Below are 15,832 nucleotides of genomic sequence, written 5' to 3' on the forward strand. Positions count from 1 at the left end.
AACTGAGACTGACTCACAGGAGGAAGTTCAGAGGAGGGCAGTCCCTGTCTAAACTGTAAGAGCAAAAACAACAGACTTAAAAAGGATTTTATTTTTGAAGGTTGGGGACATAAAAACACGATAAAATCACTGCAAAAAATAAATAGCTTATTTTAGAACTCTTTCTTCACATTTCTACTCAACAGGAAGTACACAGTGGTAATCAAGTAATCAGTGTTATGCTCCTGACAGCAGAGCATTGACATTCATCTTCTTTTTTTTCAAACTTCAAGCCACCACCGGAATAAAACCAGATGGAAAAAACATGTAGAAGGCTGGAAAACTTTCCTGGAAACCGTCCAACATGCATCCTTTTCATCAAGTTGATACACACCTGTACATCAGCTACAGGATAAACCTGAAATGCGAGTGCTTTAATACATGTATTTATACAGTGCTACTTCTTAAAGTGGTGCAGGAATGAATCCTAAGACCAAGAAATTAGTCAGTATTTTTGCACTTCCTGTCCCCTGGTCTGGAAGTCAATGGTTTTCTGAAAGTGTTTTTGGTTGTTGGTGAAAAATAAGGTCTTTGGTTAACACAAGCAAATACCCCACTGTCGGATTTTAAAAAGGCAGTTGCTAACAACTGTCTAAATGAGACGATTAAACGTCATCACGCCCAACATGAGCCGCCTTTAGCTTAGCGGTGGTGACGTGAAGTCATGTGACCGTGCTGTAGTTCCTTTATAGCCCAACATTAGCCAACATCCCAAATCCAATGGAAAAATCCCATTGACGTTTTGTAGAGGGGACCAGGGAGATGCTAACTTTCAGATCATCCTGCAAAAATACCTCATCCCTGCATCACTTTTATGTCTTTGATCTACACAGTCTCTTTATTCTGATTCCAGCAGTGCTTCAGTTTTAACCATCCCCGGTCCGTTGTCTCAGATGAAATGTTTTCAGGGAGGGGAGCCAGAGAAGGAGGTGAGGGGGAGGCAGAGCAGGGAGCAGTAGGATGGATGCAGAGGCTGAACCTGACCCGGTGACAGTTTATAGGATCTCCAGTCTGAACCACTTCCTGATTTAGAGCACAGGGACACCTCACACCTGCAGGTACAGAAGATACTGATTAATGCATGCACAGGTCCAGAACATCAGGCTGTGCCATTCAGCATTAATGTCTGTTTGAACTAAAACACATCATCACTTCAAATTGTAGTGGTGCTTATTCTTGTGTAAAGTTTATAATGTACCTGGTGACACTTTGGAAGAACTTCTTCTCATCCTGATCCAGACACACAGCGAAAGTCGTTCCATTTTCTCCTCCGTTCACCTGCACCTTATCCACCTTCACCTCTGAGACACAGATATGCTGCAAGTGGAGGAAATAGAAGTGTCATATTTATGTATTAACACCACCACTACACTAGGCTATAAAGGAACTACAGCACGGTCACATGACTTCAGGTCACCACCGCTAAGCTAAAGGAGGCTAATGTTGGGCTATAAAGCAACTACAGCAGGGTCACATGACTTCAGGTCACCACCGCTAAGCTAAAGGAGGCTAACGTTGGGCTATAAAGGAACTACAGCACGGGACTCATTCCTGCACCACTCCATGAGATTTGGTTTAAACACCTGGTTGTAGCCCTTTTTCGACTTGGAGCTCTTCAGGACTTCTGTCATCGTCAGCTGCAGACTCTCTATTCTTGTATCTGGACAGAAGAGATTTGATTTGCTTAAACACAAAAAAATATATATAAATCCTATAAAAAGACCAGAATGTCTCAGTTATACACACCGAGCTGCTCAGGTTTCCTGCAGGCTTTGAAAAGGTTTATCGACGTGCAAAGCTTCTCTGTCTGCGTCCACTGACTCCTCCCGCTGACAGCCACCTGTACACAGGTGCAGATGTAGAAATACCTTAGAGTGTGTTATTGTTTGTGTTGAGAGGAAATCTATGTGTGTCAAAACAGGTGATTACCTTGTTGTAGCCAACTCGCAGATCCAAAGGGACGGCCTCACGCTCTTTATCTATTCCAAACCTCTTGCTGGCAGCCCCTACAGAAACACACATTAGACGAGTGTTTATTTGTGTGTGTGTGTGTGTGTGTGTGTGTGTGTGTGTGTGTGTGTGTGTGTGTGTGTGTGTGTGTGTGTGTGTGTGTGTGTGTGTGTGTGTGTCTACATGCGGTTGTGGTTGTCAGGGTGCGTCAGTCTTAGTGTGACTCACCCATGGCCTTTACCGCTCTGATTCCTGCAGAGTGTCCGAGCTCCAGAGAGTGGAGGAACACCTCCCTCCTCCTCTCTCCTCCAGCCAGGGTCAGCTGTGTGGGGGAGGAAACTTTATTATTAGCAACTCCATTAGCACTAGCATGAGCATTGGATATCTTTCTGAAACAGCACGGTCACATGACTTCAACTCTCCACTGCTAAGCTAAAGGAGGCTAATGTTGGGCTATAAAGGAACTACAGCACGGTCACTTGACCTCACTTCCCCACAGACCTTATTTCAGGCTAACAATCAAAACACTTTCAAAAAAACATTGACTTCCAGACGAGTCATTTCTGGGGGTTATGACTCATTCCTGCACCACTTCATAGCCTATTCCTCAACTAATAACACACTTCTTCTACAAAGAAATAGTCATTCATGACAAGCATCAGTCCATTAGTCTGAAGCAAAAAAGGGTTCAGGTATTCAGACGTGTGTGTGTGTGTGTGTGTGTGTGTGTGTGTGTGTGTGTGTGTCTCACCTCTGCCTGGTAGAGCTGCAGCAGAACAGGCTGGTCTGCATGTCGACAGTAATACAGCACCATGTCAGTCAGCAGGCTCTCTGTGCTGCTCGCTTCCTTACAGGCAGGCTGAACACAACACAGGAGTCATTTCAGACAATCTACAGGACATTGGACCAAAGCACTTACTCTATGTGCACTCTATCAAACAACTTGTGAAAAAGGATAAAAGACTTCCATAAAATGCTCCCAGATTTGTATTTATTTCCTCCAAAGAGAGGCGAGATAAAGCTATGAGACGATTAGCATGGAGGAGGGACTTATCAATTAAAGCTCTCTTATCTTTATTGGACAGGCATAGTTGGAATCACCTATTATATAAAAAAACCAAAGGGTTTAGAGGTCTTTTTATGCCGTCTGACTGACAGAAATTCTCCCTAATTTACCCAGAATCCTTTGAAGTGGTTTACGTTAGCACCTTCTAAATTTAGAAAATCATAAAGGTGCCTCTTGTTGTCGCTGAAGGAATGAGATGCCAAAATAAACACCGTTACACAAACTGTTATCTTGACTTATGTGGTGAGTGGATGAGAGAAAGATGGCGGCACCTGACAGAGGACTTCAGAGGACAGGCTGAGCAGACTGAGGACGTTCCTCTCGTACCACGGGTCCATCAGACCCAACATGTGGGCGATATCAGTGGAGTCCTCCATCACACCGCCGTTACACTCCTGGAAGAATTCAACACAAGGAATCAAATTTAACGATGGTTTCCTGTTGGTGAAAACAAACTTCCTTCATTCTGATTGGTTGATTCTTGACTTCCTGCAGTCTGTTATTTGCCATTAGCAGACCACAGCTGAGGAGGCTAGGAAGTGTTCTTCCAAGTACACACAGTAAGGTTTAAACCACACCAGGGGTAATGTGTGTTATTAGCTTAGTTGATTACTTGATTCTGATTGGTCGATTCGGACATTCCGTGGTCTGTCATGTTAAGGCCCGCCTCCAATTCTTTATCCGGTCTAAGTCAAATGAATCAAGAAGAAAAATGTCTTGTGATTTGAGCTAATTTGACGACTTTTAGGAGTTAGTGATTTAAATAAGGGCTTTTCAAATGTGATTCACTGATTCCCAGTTCTCTCTTTCCCAATATAAGTCAATGGGAAAAACCCTCATGGGACCAAATGACGTCATGGACTGACAAGAAGGTGTAGTAACAACGTTTTTCCAGTAATACTGGCAGAACAGACAAACAGAAACACATGTATTTCTCCTTTTAGCTTTCATTCTGATGTCAAAACGCTCTTTAAATACACAAAAATAACTCACATTATTAAGCTGCTTGGAGAAAAACGGTTACGCCACTTTTCTTTGTGGCCAAAAGTGTAGATTTAGTTGTGTTATTAAGTCGTTCACAATAAAACTTGCATTCAAGGGGCCCTATCATGCTGATGTGCAGGTGTATATCAGTATAAGTCAATGAGAAAAACCCTCATGGGACCAAATGACGTCATGGACTGACAAAGAAGTTGTAGTAACACCGTCTGGCCACTAGGAAATTCTGCTTTGCCCGGCCGGCTCACTTCCCCAGGGCTTGAAGGGAGTCTAGTACAGTGGTGCAGGAATGAGTCCTCAAAATTGGAAGTGAACAAGCTATTCACCGTCTCCGTTTCACTCAAAAGGTTAACTCTGAATAATACCCCCCCCCCCCCAAAAAAAAGGTTAACACTACTAAGACTGTTCTCACCCCTGAAGCAGCAGCTCGTGAACTTCCTGACGGCGCTTCAGTGGGGGTGTTTCCCGTCGCCCGCCCTCGGGTGGGAACGAAGTAAAACTGCAGTTTGCACGTCTTGGTGAGTCGAGGACATTTACTCTCCTTCTGCTGCAGGTCGCTGTACGCCCTCGCCAGCCTCCCTGCCTCCTTATCTCCTCCGAACATGACCACTCGGACCAGCGTCGGCACTTCCTCCACAGCGCCTTCGTCGCAGCTCAGGATCGGCCTCCTGCGGACGCACATGTGCTTCCTGGGGGAAAGAGGATCGGGATGTATGGAGAGGATTGTCGATCCATTTCTGTGAGTGAAATCCCCCCGGTTGCCCATACTCTGGACTCGCCGGCAGCTCTCCGGGCTTCGTGTAGTCTTGAAGAACGAGGAGAAGCGCTCCACGCCTAAGATGCTTCTGGACTTCTTCTTGGGTTTCCTTCGAAGCTTTGGTTGTCCTTCTTGTGCGTCTTTGTGTGTCGTGTCCTCACTGAAGTCGCTCTCCACCCCTGAGGATCCGGAAGGCGTGGAGAGGGAGTAGCCTGAGTCCCTGGAGGAAGAGGAGGCGGTGGAGATACGATTGTTCAGAAAGTCCACTTCTTTGTTTCCCTCCGACTCGTCTTCCTCGTCCACACTGGTGTCATTTCTATCCTCCTCATCTATTTCTGGTTCCAGGAAACAATCCCGAGCAGAGTCTACGTCTGAGTCGAGAACGCTGTTCAGGAAATCTGCAGGAATGGGGAGAAGGTTTGAGAAGTTTTGACAGCTTTTGACAGGTAAAGACAGAATACTGGTCATTTGAGAGTCGTTTGAACTGAACTGATTACCAAAATTGTCGTTTTCCCAGGAGCATGTGTGACATTTGGGGAAGGGCAGCATTAACATCTCAACAGCTCCTAAAGAGAGGCGAGAAGATGATATTTCCACCTCACATTTAACACAGCCAAAGGTATTACAGTTAGTTATTTTAAATACCACATCTGTGTCTTACCAGTATCTGTGCAGCCGTCAGCAGCAGACGTGAGGCTCTCTCCCAGTCTCTCCATACTGTGTGTCAAAGTGTTCCTGGCTGTGCTGAGATCTGCTGTAGACGCTGCCGTCTCCATGAGATTATTCACAGCCTGCATCAAATGCTCCAGCTCCTCAGGCCGCTTAGTCTGCAGGAACATTAGAAAGCGTGTAACAAAGAGCAAGAAATAAAATCACATGAATGCAATGCCAGATCTCCTCAGGCAGGTCGTTCCAAAGTCCGGTCCCAGTGGTTTTATTTGTGAATCTGGACCTTGGAAAGACCTGAAGCCAGATTAGGAGTGAGGACGTGGGTCACCTGCAGGGCGCAGCGGAGCGTCTGCAGGTTCTGTTTGGAGCCCAGAGCGGCCTGGAAGGCGTGCAGGATGAGGAGGATGGAGACGTCTCTGCAGGAGTCCTGGCTGCCGCTGCTCAGCTGCTCTGAGACGGACCGGACCTCTGGAAGGACGTCCTCCTCCGGACCCACTAACAGCACCGTCCTGATGACACACACACATCAGACGGCATAAAAAGACCTCTAAACCCTTTGGTTTTTTTATATAATAGGTGATTCCAACTATGCCTGTCCAATAAAGATAAGAGAGCTTTAATTGATAAGTCCCTCCTCCATGCTAATCGTCTCATAGCTTTATCTCGCCTCTCTTTGGAGGAAATAAATACAAATCTGGGAGCATTTTATGGAAGTCTTTTATCCTTTTTCACAAGTTGTTTGATAGAGTGCACATTAGTGAGTGCTTTGGTCCAATGTCGTGTAGATTGTCTGAAATGACTCCTGTGTTGTGTTCAGCCTGCCTGTAAGGAAGCGAGCAGCACAGAGAGCCTGCTGACTGACATGGTGCTGTATTACTGTCGACATGCAGACCAGCCTGTTCTGCTGCAGCTCTACCAGGCAGAGGTGAGACACACACACACACACACACACACACACACACACACACACACACACACACACACACACACACACACACACACACACACACACACTACACTACAATAAGTGTGTGTGTGTGTGTGTCTCTACCTCACCTCTGCCTGGTAATAACAATAAGTTCAGCCTATTAAAACAGCTATCATTTTATTAATAATAACAAATCATATTTTAGATATTCTAAAGAAGTAAAAACTAACAATTATTAAACAGAAAAATAATCATTGTTATCCTTTATGTCTGAATGGACTTACATGGTTTTGGAGTGGTGCTCAGGGGAAATGCCCTGCTCTGAGTGAACCAGTCTTTGAAATGAAATACCTGAAACAGAAGACCATTCAGTATACTGGGAAGGTAAACACCGCCCCCTTATGGTCACACTGATACATAAAAAATACCTCAACATTTTATTATTTTTTCACAGTTACCTGGGGCTCTGAGCTCCTGCTGCAGGACGTTCAGCAGCCGTTTGCTGGCGGAACTGCAGGGCTCAGGCCAGGTCAGGAAACTGTGGAACAACAGGTAGGCTTCCTGCAGCACAACCGGGTCTGCAGCCACGTGAGGACTCTGAGGAGAGACAAGGACCCACAGTCTGGAGGTCAGTGGATTTCTGAATGTGTTTTTGGTTTTGTCTGAAATAAGGTCTGTGGTTAACACGAACTGAAGTGTCTTAATAAGACGAATACATGTTATCACACCAAACATTAGCTGCCTTTAGCTTAGCGGTGGAGACATGAAGTCATGTGACCGTGCTGTAGTTCCTTTACAGCCCAACATTAGCCGCCTTTAGCTTAGCGGTGGTGACGTGAAGTCATGTGACCGTGCTGTAGTTCCTTTATAGTCCAACATTAGCCGCCTTTAGCTTAGCGGTGGTGACGTGAAGTCATGTGACCGTGCTGTAGTTCCTTTATAGTCCAACATTAGCCTCCTTTAGCTTAGCGGTGGAGACGTGAAGTCATGTGACCGTGCTGTAGTTCCTTTACAGCCCAACATTAGCCGCCTTTAGCTTAGCGGTGGTGACGTGAAGTCATGTGACCGTGCTGTAGTTCCTTTATAGCCCAACATTAGCCGCCTTTAGCTTAGCGGTGGTGACGTGAAGTCATGTGACCGTGCTGTAGTTCCTTTATAGCCCAACATTAGCCACCTTTAGCTTAGCGGTGGAGACGTGAAGTCATGTGACCGTGCTGTAGTTCCTTTACAGCCCAACATTAGCCGCCTTTAGCTTAGCGGTGGTGACGTGAAGTCATGTGACTGTGCTGTAGTTCCTTTATAGCCCAACATTAGCCACCTTTAGCTTATCATTGAATAGCTCCAACATCCAGGTTAAATACTATTATAAATTGGAAAAATGTGTGCTTGTTTCTCATGATTAAAAATAAAATCCTCTTACCTTAAGCAGGGCTGAAGAGAACAGGAGAGTGAGCGGCACCACCAGTTCATACCGACACTCCTCCAGCACCTGTGAAAGATGGAAAAATTTAAATAAGTTATTCCTCATAAACGTTTCTGGAAAATTATGTTTTCAGCTCTCTGTTCACCTCCTTTGTTTTCCTCAGTATTTTCTGCAGAAGGATGAGGAAGTTGTGTGGATGTCGCTTCACAAGTTCCTCCAAACACCAGCGGTTAATGCACAGCCCGGCTGAACAGACACACAGAAACACACATATTTCTCCTTTTAGCTTTCATTCTGATGGCAAAACGCTTTAATTGTACAAAAATAACTCACATTATTAAGCTGCTTAATGTGGCCAAAAGCATAGATTTAGTTGTTTTAGTAAGTCTTACAAAATAAAACTTTTAAAGAGTCCTCTCCTGCTGATGTTCAGGTGTATATCAGTATGTAGTGTCTCTACTTTAAAGAGTCCTCTCCTGCTGATGTTCAGGTGTATATCAGTATGTAGAGTCTCTACTTTAAAGAGTCCTCTCCTGCTGATGTTCAGGTGTATATCAGTATGTAGAGTCTCTACTTTAAAGAGTCCTCTCCTGCTGATGTTCAGGTGTATATCAGTATGTAGAGTCTCTACTTTAAAGAGTCCTCTCCTGTTGATGTTCAGGTGTATATCAGTATGTAGAGTCTCTACTTTAAAGAGTCCTCTCCTGCTGATGTTCAGGTGTATATCAGTATGTAGAGTCTCGACTTTAAAGAGTCCTCTCCTGCTGATGTTCAGGTGTATATCAGTATGTAGAGTCTCTACTTTAAAGAGTCCTCTCCTGCTGATGTTCAGGTGTATATCAGTATGTAGAGTCTCTACTTTAAAGAGTCCTCTCCTGCTGATGTTCAGGTGTATATCAGTATGTAGAGTCTCTACTTTAAAGAGTCCTCTCCTGTTGATGTTCAGGTGTATATCAGTATGTAGAGTCTCTACTTTAAAGAGTCCTCTCCTGCTGATGTTCAGGTGTATATCAGTATGTAGAGTCTCTACTTTAAAGAGTCCTCTCCTGCTGATGTTCAGGTGTATATCAGTATGTAGAGTCTCTACTTTAAAGAGTCCTCTCCTGCTGATGTTCAGGTGTATATCAGTATGTAGAGTCTCTACTTTAAAGAGTCCTCTCCTGCTGATGTTCAGGTGTATATCAGTATGTAGTGTCTCTACTTTAAAGAGTCCTCTCCTGCTGATGTTCAGGTGTATATCAGTATGTAGAGTCTCTACTTTAAAGAGTCCTCTCCTGCTGATGTTCAGGTGTATATCAGTATGTAGAGTCTCGACTTTAAAGAGTCCTCTCCTGCTGATGTTCAGGTGTATATCAGTATGTAGCGTCTCTACTTTAAAGAGTCCTCTCCTGCTGATGTTCAGGTGTATATCAGTATGTAGCGTCTCTACTTTAAAGAGTCCTCTCCTGCTGATGTTCAGGTGTATATCAGTATGTAGAGTCTCTACTTTAAAGAGTCCTCTCCTGCTTATGTTCAGGTGTATATCAGTATGTAGCGTCTCTACTTTAAAAGAGAGAAACTCCCTTTTGATGGAAGAGAGGGACTTTAGCCTTTGCAGACCCTTTACATGCACTAAAACCTATAGGAAACACTACAGGGAAAAGCCAGGAAAGCAGAATAGGGCCTCTTTAACCACTGATCCTCCTCCCCACTGTCTGTAACTTATCATTCTGTGTCACCATTTTCAATTCCTGTTTGTGTTTGAAAGATGGGCAACATGTTCCTTTTTTTCTTGTCTCTGTAAGACAGGTTTAAAGGGTCAATTCAAGGGATGTTAACAAACTTTAACTTTGGATTTTAAGCTCCTGTGTGAGAGTGAAGGGGGAGTATTACAACTCAAACTTTTAGTTGATTTACAGACATTGTTGGAGAAATTGAGCCTGTTCTCTTTTATCTGATCCTCCTCTAGCATCTTGTCTTTCCTCCTCTCTTCTTAATCCTCCCTTGTGATGTATTGTGCTTTTAGGGTGTCTATTATCCTCTGGCAGGGGGACGACAGCTGGAAATCAGCCATGTACTTTGTCTGTAACAGGTCATTAATAGGGACAAACCATACACTAATAAACTACACTGAATAATTGTGATGTTTTGGATCAAACTGTGGAACAAAATGACTTGATTTAAAACTGTTCCAGTTCAAGAAATGGTTTAAAGAAAGAATAATAAGACTTATCAAAGTGTCAGGTAATTCATTTCCTTTAATTGACGCCTTGATTCTTCTTTTTTGACAAGTTACTTTATAAATGTTTAGAAGAAGAAGCTAAATAAGATTTCTCCTCTCTGCTATGCGTTAGTCCCGTTAGAGGTTCTCTCCGGTGGTACGTTATATTTACAGCATTGTTTTTGCATTATGTGCCCGTTAAAAGCAGGTACTGGTCTCACCGTTCCAGAGTTGTTTGTCCAGAGTGTCGATGCCCAGACCACAGAGGCAGCGCTCGAGGACATGCTCGATTCGATCTTCCGTGCAAGAGCTTGAGTCCATCTTCATCATCATCATCATCTTCTTCTGCGGCTGCTGTGTGTGAACATCCAACAGGAAGTCCCAAAAATAAAAAAACAACAATTACAGCTTTTGATAGTGTTCCGGGAAACCTAAATTAACTTCCTGTTTATCGCCGTTTCCAGCCCTTTATGATCATTATTGTTCCTCTCAGGAGACAATCAAACACAGTCCGGAGTTGAAGGTTTGAGTCGCTCTGACAGAGATGCAACAAAGAGATATGTGAGGGCTGAAAAAAAGAGTCGATGCCACTTCCTACCCAGAGCTTTGAGTGACTCAGACTGTGGCTGCAAACCGGAGATGAGCTGGGGGAGCAACATCAGTCACAACTTCTACTTCTCCACTTCATTCTTAAAAATCTCTGACACAACACTTCGTATGACTCAAAGCGAGGATGGAAATAAACCTTGCACAAGGACCACTTCCTATTTTTTGGCTTTAACGACAGACTTTCAGATAAGTTAAAGAACATCTAAGGTCGTGCATAAAATACATTCGCTCTCTACAGATCATATGACACCTGTGGTTAGGCTGGATTTGATGACAGGCGAGCAAAACCACACCGACCACACGATGAAATAGACCAATTTTGTCACTGGGCTGATTAAAGACTATTTCAATGCCAATTTGGATAGAAATGTCTAATTAAGACTGCAAAAAGGACATACCGTTAAATAAGGAAGAAGCTTTTCCTCCTGTTCTGCCTGCAGGATGTCGATGGAAGCAACGATTGAGCCCAGCTGGGTCGCAGAGACCGGGGCTGAATAATGTGTGCAATGAGACGACTGGGGTCACCTGTGCTCGTCAAAACAGGAAAAGGCCAACAGGGAAACATTTATTCAACGTAAAGACAATGAGAGAAACTGCACAGGTCTCAACTATTTAAAATAAGGACTAAACAGTAAAGAGTGTACGCACAGCAATAGTGCATTGGTAGCCTACCTCCATCAACAGTGACTGTCATCTTTTAAATTACAATTGATAGAAGATGAGACTTAAATGATTGATCGAATATGATGTTCAACTGTCTATCCATTACTTGAGCTAGCTATTTCAACTGTGTATTCATTATTCTTTAGCTAACTACATCAACTGTTAAAAACCATTGCTTTTAGTTTACAATCTTACCTGTTGTCTTTTTATTGTACCTGACAGTTTCAAGTCTTTTTAATCTATAAGCAAACTATTTCACCTCACTTTGAACAGTGTATCCACAGCTTTTAGCTCACTCTTTAAACAGCTTATCCACAGCTTTTAGCTCACTCTTTGAACAGTGTATCCACAGCTTTTAGCTCACTCTTTGAACAGTGTATCCACAGCTTTTAGCTCACTCTTTGAACAGTGTATCCACAGCTTTTAGCTCACTCTTTGAACAGTGTATCCACAGCTTTTAGCTCACTCTTTGAACAGTGTATCCACAGCTTTTAGCTCACACTTTAAACAGCTTATCCACAGCTTTTAGCTCACTCTTTGAACAGTGTATCCACAGCTTTTAGCTCACTCTTTGAACAGTGTATCCACAGCTTTTAGCTCACTCTTTGAACAGTGTATCCACAGCTTTTAGCTCACTCTTTGAACAGTGTATCCACAGCTTTTAGCTCACTCTTTGAACAGTTTATCCACAGCTTTTAACTCACTCTTTGAACAGTGTATCCACAGCTTTTAGCTCACTCTTTAAACAGTGTATCCACAGCTTTTAGCTAACTCTTTGAACACTGTATCCACAGCTTTTAACTCACTCTTTGAACAGTGTATCCACAGCTTTTAGCTCACTCTTTGAACAGTGTATCCACAGCTTTTAGCTAACTACTTAAACAGTGTATCCACAGCTTTTAGCTCACTCTTTGAACAGTGTACCCACAGCTTTTAGCTCACTCTTTGAACAGTGTACCCACAGCTTTTAGCTCACTCTTTGAACACTGTATCCACAGCTTTTAACTCACTCTTTGAACAGTGTATCCACAGCTTTTAGCTAACTACTTAAACAGTGTATCCACAGCTTTTAGCTCACTCTTTGAACAGTGTACCCACAGCTTTTAGCTAACTCTTTGAACACTGTATCCACAGCTTTTAACTCACTCTTTGAACAGTGTATCCACAGCTTTTAGCTAACTACTTAAACAGTGTATCCACAGCTTTTAGCTCACTCTTTGAACAGTGTACCCACAGCTTTTAGCTCACTCTTTGAACAGTGTATCCACAGCTTTTAGCTCACTCTTTGAACAGTGTATCCACAGCTTTTAGCTAACTACTTAAACAGTGTATCCACAGCTTTTAGCTCACTCTTTGAACAGCTTATCCACAGCTTTTAGCTCACTCTTTGAACAGTGTATCCACAGCTTTTAGCTAACTACTTAAACAGTGTATCCACAGCTTTTAGCTCACACTTTAAACAGCTTATCCACAGCTTTTAGCTCACTCTTTGAACAGTGTATCCACAGCTTTTAGCTCACTCTTTGAACAGTGTATCCACAGCTTTTAGCTCACTCTTTGAACAGTGTATCCACAGCTTTTAGCTAACTACTTAAACAGTGTATCCACAGCTTTTAGCTCACACTTTAAACAGCTTATCCACAGCTTTTAGCTCACTCTTTGAACAGTGTATCCACAGCTTTTAGCTCACTCTTTGAACAGTTTATCCACAGCTTTTAGCTCACTCTTTGAACAGTGTATCCACAGCTTTTAGCTAACTACTTAAACAGTGTATCCACAGCTTTTAGCTCACTCTTTGAACAGTGTATCCACAGCTTTTAGCTCACATTTTGAACAGTTTATCCACAGCTTTTAGCTAACATTTTGAACAGTGTATCCACAGCTTTTAGCTCACATTTTGAACAGTGTATCCACAGCTTTTAGCTAACATTTTGAACAGTTTATCCACAGCTTTTAGCTCACTCTTTGAACAGTGTATCCACAGCTTTTAGCTCACTCTTTGAACAGTGTATCCACAGCTTTTAGCTAACTCTTTAATCGCAATTATTCCCATTACTTCAAGCAAAGTGTTTAAACTAACCTTATTCATCTTCGCTCACTCTTCAGTATTTTTTAGCTAACTCCTTGAACTGTCTTATCCATTACTTTAAGCTAACGGTTGGAAATGTTTGTCCATTACTTTGAGCAAGCAATTTCCCCTATTTGAACAATTAGCTATTTGAAATACTTCAGTATTCACGCAACTGAAATTGCAAAAATGTAGTATTCAAAACAACTCAATACCCTGGTTTTTAAATCACTTAAAGCCTAGGGAATACAAACATGCACTAGCAGGGATTATTTTAAAAGACATTTATATAATAGTAAAAACTGTTTAAAGCTCCTGCAAAGCATGAAATGACTACATGCAGTATTAAGACATACAGCTCATAATGTGCTACCTGTCATATCCAGCTCCTGCAGGCAGGACAACTGGATTAATTGTCTATTGAGGAAGCAGGTGTTGCTCCATTGTGTGTGTCCGGCTATTTTGTCTCACTGCCATGCAAACTATCCTGTTTCTGCCACAATGCAAGACCATTAATCTCTACTGGGGTGTCTATACAAATTAAGATAACTGAATGCATACAGTGGGGGAATAATGGAGATACTTCTGCTGCCGTTTACTCGTTACAAAATGATGCTTTATCTTATCTTTCAATGAGGAAAAATATAAACCAAGGAGACTCAATCCTCTATTAAACACTTTCCAGACAAACGTTATGCTTTTTTATTCAGAATGCCCTGATAACAGCTGCTTTTAGAAGAAGAGGAACAGGAAACCTGCAGAGCGAGCTTGAATAACACATAGTTAGAAATAATGGAAGTTATGCAACAGAAGTTTGTTCCTACTATTGAAATGTTAAAGGAAAAATGCAATGACTTCTTTGCACAACCCACACTGAAATGTGTTAAAGCCTAAAAGGGATAAACATGAAGAAAAATAGACATTAGTCTTACCAATCTACAGCATCAGTGTCCAGTATCATCCCAGATCAACCGCAGCGCAGACACAGCAGCAGCAGCAGCAGCAGCAGCCGAGGGAAACCATTCAGTGGCCACATCCTCCTGGGTTAGAGCTATTCTAAAATAGATCCTCCGACTGCAGCGTTACAGAGACTGTACTGCAAAACAGGAACTGAAGGAGCCTTTAGGTCGAGGTGGTTCACATCACACAATATAATGTGGAGTAGGGGGAGTTTACAGGACATAATGTCAGTCATTTCACACAGGAGCGTGTTCAGTGCAACATGCTTTGGCTGGTTCGACTTGTGCAGAAGTAAAACACAAACGAGGTGCAGAGGTGGGAGAAGTACTCAGGTCTTGTACTTGAGTAAAGTAGAAGTACTCAGATCTTGTACTTGAGTAAAGTAGAAGTACTCAGATCTTGTACTTGAGTAAAGTAGAAGTACTCAGGTCTTGTACTTGAGTAAAGTAGAAGTACTCAGATCTTGTACTTGAGTAAAGTAGAAGTACTCAGATCTTGTACTTGAGTAAAGTAGAAGTACTCAGATCTTGTACTTGAGTAAAGTAGAAGTACTCAGATCTTGTACTTGAGTAAAGTAGAAGTACTCAGGTCTTGTACTTGAGTAAAGTAGAAGTACTCAGGTCTTGTACTTGAGTAAAGTAGAAGTACTCAGATCTTGTACTTGAGTAAAGTAGAAGTACTCAGATCTTGTACTTGAGTAAAGTAGAAGTACTCAGATCTTGTACTTGAGTAAAGTAGAAGTACTCAGATCTTGTACTTGAGTAAAGTAGAAGTACTCAGGTCTTGTACTTGAGTAAAGTAGAAGTACTGAGATCTTGTACTTGAGTAAAGTAGAAGTACTCAGGTCTTGTACTTGAGTAAAGTAGAAGTACTGAGATCTGGTTCTTGAGTAAAGTAGAAGTACTCAGATCTTGTACTTGAGTAAAGTAGAAGTACTCAGGTCTTGTACTTGAGTAAAGTAGAAGTACCAGAGTGTAGGAATACTCTGTCACAGTGAAAGTATTCTAAATGTTCCTCCAGTGAAAGTAGAAAGTACTCTCCTCTAAATGTACTTAAAGTAGCGACAGTAAAAGTAGTCATTGTCTGATTGGTCCATTTCAGAATAATATCTCTGATCTGTTTTATAATGATTGATCATTAAAGTGTTCTCAGAGCTGGTAAAGGTGCAGCTAGCTTGAATGGCTTTGTATACTGCAGGGTAGCTGCTGGATTTACTGCAGGTGACTACAGTCTGATTTAAGGGCTGATTATATCCTTACTCCAAATCTGTAAAATAACTCAAGGGATTAAATAAATGTAGTGGATTAAAATATATGTATTTTTAAATGTATACAAAATAAACATGTTTTAAATACAAATATTAATACAAATATATTATCTTATTGGTAAATGTAAATATTTTAGACAATACACTTTTATCCAGTATGTAAACTGACACTAGTTCACCCAAATCATCCTCAGGTTCGCATTGATTGTTTTACCAGTCGACCAGCTTTACCAT

The 15,832-nt window shown here is 42.2% G+C and overlaps 1 protein-coding gene and 1 long non-coding RNA gene across 5 annotated transcripts; one reads left to right on the plus strand and one right to left on the minus strand.

Moving 5' to 3' along the window:
• Window positions 1-73: 73 nt before the first annotated feature.
• On the minus strand, window positions 74-14,447 carry LOC134878664 (phosphoinositide 3-kinase regulatory subunit 5-like). 4 transcript variants are annotated; one of them, XM_063904844.1, is made up of 19 exons: window positions 14,304-14,447; window positions 11,039-11,165; window positions 10,253-10,382; window positions 7,977-8,077; window positions 7,829-7,897; window positions 6,867-7,005; window positions 6,693-6,759; window positions 5,809-5,989; window positions 5,473-5,638; window positions 5,309-5,377; window positions 4,467-5,209; window positions 3,328-3,450; window positions 2,741-2,848; window positions 2,218-2,311; window positions 1,969-2,045; window positions 1,786-1,879; window positions 1,623-1,699; window positions 1,238-1,356; window positions 74-1,091 (listed from the first exon to the last, which is right to left on the minus strand). In XM_063904844.1, the coding sequence occupies exons 3-19, from the start codon at window positions 10,368-10,370 to the stop codon at window positions 944-946; spliced, it is 2,493 nt and encodes an 830-aa protein (XP_063760914.1). In that variant the 5' UTR covers window positions 10,371-10,382; window positions 11,039-11,165; window positions 14,304-14,447; the 3' UTR covers window positions 74-943. The 4 variants fall into 4 exon arrangements, with proteins under 4 accessions (XP_063760914.1, XP_063760912.1, XP_063760915.1 ...); XM_063904842.1 differs by having other exon boundaries at window positions 10,253-10,385; XM_063904845.1 differs by lacking the exon at window positions 11,039-11,165 and having other exon boundaries at window positions 10,253-10,385.
• Window positions 6,881-11,497, plus strand: LOC134878665 (uncharacterized). Its single transcript, XR_010167702.1, has 2 exons — window positions 6,881-7,036; window positions 10,237-11,497. It is a non-coding gene; the product is annotated as an uncharacterized LOC134878665 (long non-coding RNA).
• Window positions 14,448-15,832: the final 1,385 nt, after the last annotated feature.

This window comes from Eleginops maclovinus, chromosome 16 (genome assembly GCF_036324505.1).
Source record: "Eleginops maclovinus isolate JMC-PN-2008 ecotype Puerto Natales chromosome 16, JC_Emac_rtc_rv5, whole genome shotgun sequence".
NCBI lineage: Eukaryota > Metazoa > Chordata > Actinopteri > Perciformes > Eleginopidae > Eleginops > Eleginops maclovinus.